Consider the following 12,757-nt stretch of genomic DNA (forward strand, 5'->3'; position numbering starts at 1 on the left):
AAAGGGTTATTATTATAAATTCTTAAATAGTTACATTTTAAACCTTGAACGTTAATTATTTACATTTCTCAACATTTATTTTGTTTAAAGACCTTCAAGACAACCTTTCTAAATTCAAGACTTCTTTTTCTTTTTAGGCATTGTGCGTTAAACTCGTCGTTCCGATAAATCTTCAAATTATCATCTTTCAAGTTTACTACTTGAAGGTGAGTACTTCATACCCCATTTTCCATCTTTTATTTTAGGGGTGACATTTCATACTTATTCAACAAAATGCTTTATATTTGAATCTTAAACCACAAACGTAGTTGTATACTTTACCTAAATAATTGCTCGATTTGGTGTTCTATGCTAATATGCCTATGTGTTTATCGCTTTTGGTTGGTAGAACTATAAAATCCTAGACTATTTGGCATCCCCTTATAGCAAGGTGTCATTAACGTAATGCAATTAACGATAACTATAAAATCCTAGACTATTTGGCATCCCTTTATAGCTAGGTGTTGCTAATGTGTTTAGCGATGTCTATTTATCCAAATTACAACTTTTATTTATCGTTTCGTATGCAAGTTTTGTGGCTATCTTTATTATATACTAATATGATTAAACTTATGAATTGTTCACCAACCTTTGTGTTGACAAACTTTATTTTATGAAATGTTGCAGGTTTGCATCTTGGTTGATTTATGACTGTGAAGAAAACGACATCAAAGGCCTTAGGATATTAGTAAAAATGAACAATATCAAATTTGCCATATTTTGTGATATCTTGTTTATGGTTATTTTATGGATAATTGTTATGTGACATTTTCGATGTTGTGAAATGAAATGAGTTTATTAAATACTGTCACTTTAATTAGTGTCATGTGCTTATGGACAATCGTTACACCTCGGCATGTTCCGCCGCCTTTGGTCGGGGTGTGACAACGCCCAACTTTACTACCGCATATGTCATGATAAGCTTATAACATATACTGTCACACCCCAACCTAAGGCGGAAATGCCGAGGCCTGATCCGATTGCTCACAGCTCGAAAATACTATCATAATTATAAATGACAATATCTAATTAATTATTTTAATTTGAATATTCACACACGTTTACAAAACAATTCAAATAACTGATTATAAACATGATTTAGCATTCTTCTTCATTATAACCTATGGTCTTGACTAAATATCCATACTTCAATCTAAGCAACCTGCATATGCGTAGAAAATGGAGTTTGTCAACAACACATGTTGAGTGAGATGATCACCAATTTTGAATCATTAAATAATAGCATGTATATATATATATATATAGTTGATAAATGATAAATGATAAATGCGCAAACCAATCTATGTGGTAATAATCAATCAAACCTTAACAAATCAAAATCAAGTATATTTGTGTGCCAATGAATCGTTGCCAAGCGAATCGGGCATTGATTACAATGACTAAATTGTCGGTGTACCTTTGCCAAACGAATCGGGCTCAGGTTACTAAGACGGTCGTATGATCATACTAATGAGAACCCTTTACAAGGGAATATGTTGGACCTCTCCGAAACGTTATCAAGTAAACAATTAAACATGTAGCAAATAACAAATAGCATTCAACTGATATTCACACAATGATTATGTTTGCGATTTTGTGTATATATATATAGAATAGAAAATACGAGTAAGTACGCATATGTCCCCAAAATATTTGAAAACAGTGTATAAAAAGGGGAATGATCAAACTCACCTGGTCGATTAAGCCAAACGAAAATGAATACAACGAGAACGATAATCACACTCCTCGAGAATTACCGACAAGAATCCTAATTAAATAATGTTATGAGTGAATTATAAATGAGATAATATGTATAACGAATTTAGGATTTAGATATGGTTTGAGTTATATTTATGGTTGGGTACATTATGGATTTAACGATTGATCACTACGGATTATTGTTATCGTTTAATTATAAAATCATTGTTTATCGTATAATTGAATTTACATTTAATTGGTTTAAATAAATATGAGTTGGGAAATATAATGGTAAACGTTTAAATATATAATTAACATAAAAATTTATATTTTAGAATCTTTAACAAAATTCGACGGTAAAAATATAATTAATACTTTTAATATGTTTAATACGTTTATTATAGTTTTGTTTAAATAACTAATACATGCATACACACACATATATATATATATATATATATAATATCTAATAAATATGAGCGAATTTAATAAGACGTTTTAACAACGATAACATTAATATTGGTCTCGAGTTTTAATAAAAATCATATTGGTTTATTATTAATAATATATATATATATATATGAAAACTTGTAACGAAATTATTTGACACGAAACCTTTAGCTTTATGATGTCGGTTTGAACAAAATATTGTTTATTTGATATTTAATATTAATTATAATATATTTTATAACAATAGAAACAAATTAAAAATAATAAAAATAAAACTGTCCAAAAATATCGCTGGCCGGGACTCGAACCCGCAACCTTGCCGGCTCCAAGTGTTTAGCACACACCCTAGCCAAATGGGCTAGGGTGTCAGCTGGTTAAAGATTTGAAACGTATTTACATATACAAACAGTAAACCAACCAATTTTGATTATGAACCCTACAAAAATTAATCGATCAAACCGTTTATTGTTCACTCAATCAATATTAGGGTTAATCTTTAGTGATGTTGGACGAGTACCAAGCATGTTTTAATTACCTCAAACTATGATGGGAACAGAGAGAATGGTAGTCTCGTTGCCAGCGGCATGAAACAGAACCCGAACAGGGTTTTACGGCCAATAATAATGCAATTAAACCTAGGGATCTTGTTCGTCAGGTGATAAGGATGGTGCAAATGCGAATAATTGAATTATAATGAACTCTAGGTTATATATGAAATTCTAGGTTAGGCCGGTTCGGGTTTATAAGTCAATTCGTATCGTTTGTGATCATGTTTCTTAATTAACTAGATTGGTTAAGCCGAAAATGGGAAGAAGAATAATAAACACGATTAAATTCCTAATTTACAACGTTAATTATGCTTCAAGTAACTAAACGGGTCACTGATCTGGGTATTCGGGTATGGATACGGGTTTTGGGTAACAGGGTTATAAAAATATAATATTTAAGTATTGCAATTCAGTCCTTAAAGAATTGAGATGGATACAATAAGGGTTAACGTTTTAGTTTCGGGTTAAAAACGTTCTTTTTGCAAAGTTATATATAATTATATAAACAATTATAATTTTTTTTAATAATAATGTCTCGATAAACGCGTTTACCTTCTAGTGTTAAAACTTCCTGAATCATAAAACTAGTCGGGTTATGGGTATAAGTTCGTTCATTGGAAAACCCGAGTTGTTACATATACGCTGGAAATTTGAACAGTGACGGAAAAGATAAATATCGCCGGAAAATTTTGTTGCAGTGGCCGGAAAATCCAATTGTGGTCGGAATTGATTCTTGAACATATACTCATGAACGCCGTAAATGTAGATATGGCCACCGGAAAAAAACGCAAATCACCGAAGAAAGTGGTTAACTCGTCGGAAAAACGGTTACAGCCGGTAACTCACCGGAAAACCGTGAATTCAATGAAAACTTCAAATCAAAACATAGATTTGAACATGAAATCATTCAAGAACAATGAATGATGATGAAGAAAATGAAAAATCGAACTGAAAAGAAAATGAAAAACTCCATCGAAAATCTCGCCGGAAATATGAGGTCCGGACGGAGGAATTGATGAAAAAATCACTAAACACAGTGATTAAGAATTCAATCAAGAACGAAATTCAAATCGAAATAGGAATGAATGAAGAGACATCGATTCAAAGAATCGGAAAAGATAAGATGATCTCAACGAAAGAGATCAAAGGGAGATGAGAACCAATGAATCGAAGATGATGCGGAAGCGGATCGAGCAAGATGCTCTGATACCATGAAATCATACAACTCATGATTCTCATTAACAATGTAAAAGTGTGTACAAGCTAGTATTTATAGACAAACATATACGCTAATCTACTAAACATATCCGCTAACATCGGCAAGCGTATATGTACATATACGCTATCTAAACATATACGGCTAACTAAACATATGCGTTAACTACTTATACGCTCCATATCAACAAAAGATGGGTTGCTCGGTGATAAGCATGTTGAGATTAATCAAGTTCGTTTTGATGGTTGGCCGATCTATATGTGACAAAACAAGGAGCTTAAGTCGACAAGAGAAGCAAGTGGCAAGTATGATAGCCGACATTAAAACCAAGTGACAATTCATGTCGGTGGGTGGAAGAATTCGAGTATTCTTAATGGGCCAGATGATTAAATTTGAGAAGTACCTTCAAAATAAACTCTACACTTGATCTTTTTGGTCACGACCAATAAAAACATCTTATACGGAAAATAAGATATGACAAAAAGAAAAGTAATGTGGTAAGCTTCCCAGCATCTCCTCTTAAAGCCCTCACAACACTCACTCTCACCTTAAAAGCATTATCACAAAGATGAAGTTTGTAAGAGTCAGTGGCGGATCCAGGAATTTTTTTTAGGTGGTTCCCTCTTAATTTATAAGGTGGTTCCTACGCGTCTTCTATATATCCGTACACTATTATTTCGAAACTCGGGTGGTTCCGGGGAACCACCCGTTTGTATGCTGGATCCGCCAATGGTAAGAGTTCCACTCTTTGCGGATGACCCCTCATTGTGGGGAAGTCCGATGGAGGGAGGGGGGGTTTGTGCAACATTTTACATAGTCGCCCATTAATTTTTTTACTCCAAAAACCTTAAAACAACGTCAAATACTAAACAAAACCTAACATTATAGATAACTACAATTATTGTTTAGTGAAACAATAAACACTAGGCAGGCATGCCCATTCAAAAGGAAACCTAACATCAGCATAATAGTATTCAAGCACATCAGCATAATGGTATTCAATTAATGTTTTTGTTGTCTTTTTTTTTTCTTTTGCATTTTAAGATTTTTCAATTTGTAATATAGTCTCTTTTCTGCTAGATTCAAGAGCAATTTGAAATACAAAAAGACTTCTATCTATATGGAGTATGGAATGGAATCCCAAAAAAATAGAGCCGAGTGTTTTTTGGAGATATTGAACAAGAAAATGATGGTTTATTTAAAAAAACAACTAATAGTTGGATCAGTGAAGTACTTTTAAACAGTCTTTAGAACCAGCCGGTTTTGTTGGTTGAAATTGCAAACCGGATTAATAGTTGGACCGATTTTTAAAATTTATCATCAAATTAGCTCATGGAAAGCAACCAATTGGTGTCGTGTTTACTCCAAAACCCACATGTCTGTAACATAAGCAAGGGCCTAATTTTATATAATGCTTAGTTGCTTACAGTAGACTGGGACAAGAATTTAATGTTTATTTTAATAACTTGCTATATGTTGACTTTCGACAGGTTTTAATTGTTAAAATGGAATCTATTTAATGGCGGAAATTAAGGGGAACAATATAAGTGCCTGAGCACCATCACAACATTGAACATACATATTATATTATTACTACCACTACCCTCCTCTTACCATTTCTTCCTTCTGAATTCTTCTGCCCAATCCATCCCTCTATGCTAATTCTTTTCTATCGGTTTTAGAATTTCGTTGAAATGTTAACGTGTGTTTCTCGTTCGAAGCAGCCTGATGAGCACGATGGATCAAATCGATATGGTGATCATACGCCTGCTGGTAAACAATCTATGAAGACCCTAACTTCTCAAGTAAGCGCTTTTTTTTTTCTTTTATTACAAAGTCTTATCTAACACCTTAATACCACTAGGCAAAAAGTTATCTAGTAAAGTCACCTGTCACTTATAGTCACCTGTCACTTATTAGATAAATGTTTAGAAACTGATTATATTTTCCCCCATAGATAAAGGGCATGGCGCTAAAAGCGTCAGGATCATATAGGAGTTGCACTCCATGTACGATGATGATGATGACTCCAGAGCAACAGTTACAGACGGAATCAGACTCATCATCAGAGAGGCTAAGGAAGTTGTACAAGCGGACCGGGAGTAAGAATTCGAGTTCTGGGAGGATGTGGGGAAAGGAAATGGAAGCCAGACTGAAAGGTATATCGGTTGGGGATGGAATGCTATCCGCATCGGCTAGCGGCCGGAGATGTGAGCCGATCGTAGTAGTCCAAGAGATTGAACCCAAAGAGTGGGTTGCTCAGGCTGAACCGGGTGTCCTGATTACATTTATTTCGTTACCACACGGTGCTAACGATCTCAAACGAATCCGGTTCAGGTAATTAATTAGTTCTATCGTATCCTTTTTTGTACGCGTTGTTATTGTTCATTCGTAAGTTTTTCTTATTTGGATGACCGGTTTTCTACGCCAAGTGTTAGTTGAATCATAACATATGAATGCTAAATGCTCCCACACTAAACAATATAAAAGTATAATAAATATGTTCTCGAATGGGAAGTCAACATATGATGGCAATGACAGAGACAAGTTAATAAGTTATGCTTAGTGGTTACTAGTTAGAGCATTTTAACACTTTTTGGTTCAAATCAGTCACATCAGCTTTCTGAAAAATCATATTTTTATTCCAACAACACACCTTTTCAAACCATTTTTACATTTCCATATCATCACTTATTTTTACATTTATTTTAAATAAGAATTTCGCAATACTATTAAATATTTAATTTTTATAATTTTATCTTAAAATAATAGCGAAACATAGGTTAGATGAGTAGGACTTCTTGTAGCGGGTTTTTTTTTATAATTGAACATTGTAAAATATATAATAAAATCGTTAAAAAACTAGTCATTAAAAAATTTAACCGTTAAACTAGCCGTTACGTAAAAAATACATAATTTTTGAAATAAACATAAAAAATATGTATATGTATAATATTGTAATATATTTTATAAATATAAATATGGGTATATATATATATGTGTGTGTGAGAGAGAGACAGAGAAAGGAGGGTGAAAGATGTGATGTTTGAGACCCACACTAGGTGGTTTTTTATGGTTTGAAATATCAAACCTCAAAACTTGTTTTTTGGTTTAAACAAACCTCTTTAATGGTTTAGATTGGTTTGAACCAATAAAAACCTACCATTAGAGATGGTCTTACTAGTAGTGAATTATTGAAAGCTCAAATAAAATTTTATACCTAATTACTCCAATCTTAAAAGCTTGTTTTCACTATGAATACTTTTTTTAAGGACAAACCATCCAAAGTGTTTACCAACTTGGGTTTGAGATCGTTTTTCCATTCTCATTTCTATAATTTAATTAAAAATATATTTATTCCTGAAATTTAAACATCTTTAACAAAATTCTCACATCTCAGCTCCTCATAGTAAGTTTGACAATAATGGAAGCCTCTTATTATTAAATTTGTCTTTTGTATTATCCTTTAAGAATATTCGAGTTAACGTCCAATTAAAAGTCCTTACCCATTAGTCAATGTACTCTTTAAATTTTAGGTTAAAAAACATATAGGAACAATTTGTCTTCCTTTTAACAATATCATAATGCCATGTGGGGTCGAAAATTTGCATTATTAAACATATTGAAGTTGATAATTATGAAAATTGTTATTACTTAATAGAGTGATTTTTATATAAGAATCCAGTAACACTTGTTATGAAAAATGTAAATATAAATTCGTTCTCTCTTTAAAAATATTATCATTGTATAAGTAATTACAAAACCCATGGACCATAAAACATCCTGATTTTTTAAATCATGTTGTTTGAATGCTTTTATTAGTGGTTATGTAACTGCGTTTTAAATCTATCATTAAGGGGATGCATGGTATTTCCCTTACATGTATTATTATTATTATTATTATAATTATTATTAGCTTTTATATAGCTGTTAAACTGTGATCCTATTATTAATATTATTATAATTAGTAGTAGTTTTTATATAACTGTTAAACTTTGATTCCCTTTATTTTGCTTCATACACATGTACTTAGAGTCGAGGGTCTCTCTGGAAGCCACCTCTTTATTCCTTTGGATAGAGGTACGGTGTGCCTACATCCCACCCTCCCCAGACCCTACTTATAGCTTTGCTGTCGGTGGGATTTTACTGGGAATGATTGACTGATTGATTGATTGATATCTGTTTAACCCAATTTCTTTTTTCATATTATTAATATATACTATAAAACTGTAAACTCTTTTTTCGAATGGAGATGACAATTCGGGCTTAATGACATGCCTCTTCATAGCCCGTATGTGTCCATATCTCATACGGGATTTCAACCGTCCATCATTAGTTTTTATATTAAAGTATCAATTCAATAACCTACATGAGTTGACCAAGAGCTTTATTATATATAATCGTTCTTGTAATTTATTATATTTTTGATATGTCGTGTTACATACTTATAATTAGATTATAAATTCATTATTATTTAAACGTAAGGAAAACAATACTAGAAAGTAGAAAGAGCCAAAATGCAAATCATGTGGATTTAATTTAATACTACACATAAATTACAAAGCAATATTGGCGTGCATAGATATAAAAGAAGGAAATTTTTATTGGGTAAAGTCTAATTATTTGTTTTGTTGGCAATAAAGGTTTTATTTATTTATTTGTTTACCATAACGTAATTCTGTTGTCACGTAACGAGAAGTTTTGGAGTCCTTTGTCATCTTGTGATATCCAAATTATTTGGAGCTACATCTAAATTATCTTGTTTGTAGTTTAGGACATAAGATAGACAAAACAACATACGGATGAGTATTTACCTGTCTATCTGTGTCGAAAGAAGTACGAGAATTAGCCAATAAAATTAAACTTTCAACATCTTAGATTAATTTCAGTGAGTTGTGGGCCCAACTTTGCTTGCCATTCCATGAAAAATAATGTGGCTTCAAGAGTCCACTATGGCATGGTACCTTTTGTTAATAAATAATAATAGTGTTGAAAATATATTGAATATTTAATTGAACGTGTTTTGATTTATTTAACTTGAAAAGGTCGCCCTTTCATCCCTACGAACAGATTTGTCAAAAGCAAGCACGACAGAGACCTGCAATAACGATGCTTGTCATTAGCTTGTTCGTTGCGTTCCAATTATGTGTTTTGACTAAAATACGATGACAGATGTCAGTTCTGATTCATAGATGCATGTTTGAACTTGGAACAACTTAAGGGCACCAGACCAACGAGCACACGGATCAACAATATCATGGATCCGGAACATACAACTTCGGACTCCAAATTCACCATCGGCCAATATGATACAATATAGATCTTCAACCACTTAACAACCAAAAGAATGACATCCAATACATTTGCAATATTCACATCCAACACTCGCATCTAATCCATCTTGATTCATACCTAGTTCCTAGTTCTCTTACACGGTACTTTACATTGACTCAGATACCCTTGAGTATCCGTTTTAACATGATGTGAAGTAAAATCATTATTCGTTTTAACACTAGCTACCAAGCCCTTTTGAATTCTTTAGGCTCAATAATGAGAGGCTTAATATTAATTGTTGAATTCTTCACAACGCTACACGAGTTATTACTCTTGTCATAAAGAGAGTGTCTTTCTGTGACAATGCTCTGATGTAAAATAAGTATATGTATCTTGAATATGTGAGAATAAGGTGTAATGATATAAGAATGTCTATATATATATACTACTATAAGATAACGCTGATAGTTAGTTGTTGCACTGACATGGCAAATCGTTCATTGTTAGGACCAATATCTTTACATGGTTATTTATAAATAGTTAGTTTGTTATGGGCAGTCTGCAATCTATTAAGATGCTCATGATCCTTATGATAGACCCAGTCAATCCAAGCCTATGCTAAGCAAATTGTACCTTATAATTCCTCCTACTTTTAATCTGCCTAAGTCAAGATCAAACTGCCTCATGTTCTACAAGCCGTATTAGTCATGGCGAACCATTTGGGGTGTAACCCTTAGAAATAAATTCTTAAAAAAACACTATATAGAGCTATGTCGTTTGTCAATTAAATGAACAAATATGAAAACATATACTTGTATGCATTTATATACAAGACACCTTCTAAGATAATGGGAGGCATGCCCTTTCATCAATACTTAAGTATGAACTAAATGAACAAAAAGATGCCAATAATATTCATGAAAAATATCATCTTTTATATAACTAGTAACTATCATCGTTGACGTTTAGTTATTGTTTTCTTAACAGCCGTGACATGTTTAACAAGTGGCAAGCACAAAGATGGTGGCAAGAAAATTTTGACAAGGTGATGGAACTTTACAATGTCCGAAGGTTAAATCGCCAAGCATTTCCCCTTCCTATACCTCAAAAATCTCAAGATGAACTTATACCTCTCGACTCAACGGTATGGTAGTCAATGCATGTTGATGTTTAGAAACATATTTGTGTTTGGGATTCCTTATTTTTACCTCCTTATGACTTATCCATAAGTCACAACCTTATGACTTATGGAACTTTTCCACTCACACATTAAACAATCCCAAACACCTTTTATTTCAATAAGTTATAAGAAGACAAAAATAAGGAATCCCAAACAGGATTGCTTATTTTCACCAACTTATAACTTTTTAACTTTTTGAAAAGAAATAAGGTGTTTGAGATTGCTTTTAATGTGAGAGGGAAAAGTTAATAAGTTACACTTTTGTAACTTATTAACTTAATAAAAAGTTATAAGGATGTAAAATAAGGAATCTCAAACACCCCCTTAGTCTTTATGTTTAAGACTTTGAAAATCAACATTATTGTTAGTTTCTGTATGTAATGTAATGTAGCAGCGTTCAAAGATTGAATCAATAGAAGACACAGACACTCCATTGGCACCAACTTTGAGTAAAGAAAGGACACCTCACACCATGGATATTGATCATCATATTCATGGCTCAACCTTGGCGCGGTCCAACAATGACTCATTTGGGCTCACAGACGCGGTAACCCCAAAACTATCAAACATTAGTGCCACGAAAACCGAAGCTTCATCATTGGACGCCACAAACTCGTCGAGAGAGGCAGATCGCTTGGAAGAGCTTTCCATTAGTAAAGTGAGTGATGTTGATAATGAGTGGGTGGAACAAGTTGAGCCTGGGGTCTATATAACCATAAAAGTTCTTCCAGGTGGTTCCAGGGAACTTAGGCGTGTTCGGTTCAGGTTAGCAACACTCATATATTTTAACTTTTAATAAAATAAGGTGATTTCTACAACTTACATAAATTTTTACACCATGAAAAAAGATTTTAAAGCTAATGCAAAATGGTAAAAATATTTGTTTAATCTGATGCGACAAAAATAGTATCATACAGATCATATATTTTTTCTCCGATAAACATTATAACACGTCTGTGGGGATGCCATTACAATTGAACTTTGTATACTTATTATTTACAGTCGAGAAAAGTTTGGGGAGGTGCATGCCAGACTTTGGTGGGATGAGAACCGAACAAGGATACAAAAGCAATACTTGTAAACATACATTATGGCATATTGCTAGCACATTGTCTACATAAATTGCATCTATATGTTGTCCTTTGTTATTTTGTATTTATGCCGGTTTTGGAGCAAAGAAGCATCAAGCATGTTTTGAGAATTGATGTTGTATTACCGGTTAGTATCAAAGTGAAAGTTTAGTAGATTATTATGTACTCTAAAACAAGAGAAGAGAGCAAAAAATTGGTATGACAGTTTTGGTACAAATTCTTGATCTTATATCTTGAAACTCTTGTGTGAGTTGGCTGAATTGTTCTTAGGCCTAAGAAAAGGTCCAACTTGTGAGTTAAGGGGTGGCAAGCCCAAGTAATTAAACTCAACAAGTTGGTTGTGGGCTTAAAAGGTGTTTAAGGTAGAGGTGCACAAAATGGGTATTAAAAAAACCCGAGTTCGGGTATGGAACCGGGTTCGGGTATGATCGGGTATTGGAAAATCAGGTATTGGTAAGACCCAGGTCGGGTTCGGGTCTGGGTATTGGCTTGAAAACCCAAACCCTATGTACCTGGTTCGGGTCGGGTACTGAACTGGGTCTCCAATACCCGGGCATTTGAGTACCCTATTTCAGGGTATTAAAAAAACTATTTTTCTGCAGCGTTCTTCTATTAACGGGCATGCTTCGTTTTTTTTATTCTAACTCCATTTTTTTAAAATACAAACTTCAAAGTAGGGATGAGCAAAAATCGGTATGGTACCGATTCGGTACCGACGGTACCAATCGGTACCAAGGTTTTGAGTTTTCGGGACTAGTACGGTGCCGTATTTCCCAAATTTTACCTTAAATACCGGTATCGTACCGGTAACAAACCGAACATTTCGGTACCGGTACCGGTACGGTATCGAGCTCATCCCTACTTCAAAGTTCATTCAAAAATATGCAAACTACTAAACATGATATAAAAAAACATTTATTTTATGTGTTTTAAATTGTTGTTTGTAATATTAAAAGATGTTGCTCTAAATAAGTATATATATCAAATATGTGCTTTAAAAAAGATCCGTTGGAGAAGGGCTATATGGGTAGCCAGACAACCACTCCCAAGTGCCACACAGACACATGTGCACAAACACTAATATTCGGGCACACAAAAAAAAATTCATTTCGGGTATGCAAAAACCCGGTTTGGGTATGCAAAAAAAAACCGGGTTTCAGGTATAACTAGGATCGGGTTTCGGGTATTATCAAGTTTATATCGGGTTGGGTTTGGGTTTTAGGATTGAAAGTCACACCTTATCCGTACCCTACGGTTAGGG

The 12,757-nt window shown here is 33.4% G+C and overlaps 1 protein-coding gene across 3 annotated transcripts; it reads left to right on the plus strand.

The window, feature by feature from the left end:
* The first annotated feature begins 5,645 nt into the window (after positions 1–5,645).
* LOC143583732 (protein Brevis radix-like 4) lies at positions 5,646–11,491 on the plus strand. 3 transcript variants are annotated; one of them, XM_077065960.1, is made up of 5 exons: positions 5,646–5,756; positions 5,909–6,288; positions 10,213–10,369; positions 10,797–11,170; positions 11,408–11,491. In XM_077065960.1, the coding sequence occupies exons 1-5, from the start codon at positions 5,646–5,648 to the stop codon at positions 11,484–11,486; spliced, it is 1,101 nt and encodes a 366-aa protein (XP_076922075.1). In that variant the 3' UTR covers positions 11,487–11,491. The 3 variants fall into 3 exon arrangements, with proteins under 3 accessions (XP_076922075.1, XP_076922076.1, XP_076922077.1); XM_077065961.1 differs by having other exon boundaries at positions 10,800–11,170; XM_077065962.1 differs by having other exon boundaries at positions 10,809–11,170.
* Positions 11,492–12,757: the final 1,266 nt, after the last annotated feature.

This window comes from Bidens hawaiensis, unplaced genomic scaffold, assembly GCF_021521415.1.
Source record: "Bidens hawaiensis isolate Kalapana, Puna unplaced genomic scaffold, B.hawaiensis_p1.1 tig00032494_1, whole genome shotgun sequence".
Classification (NCBI taxonomy): Eukaryota; Viridiplantae; Streptophyta; class Magnoliopsida; order Asterales; family Asteraceae; genus Bidens; species Bidens hawaiensis.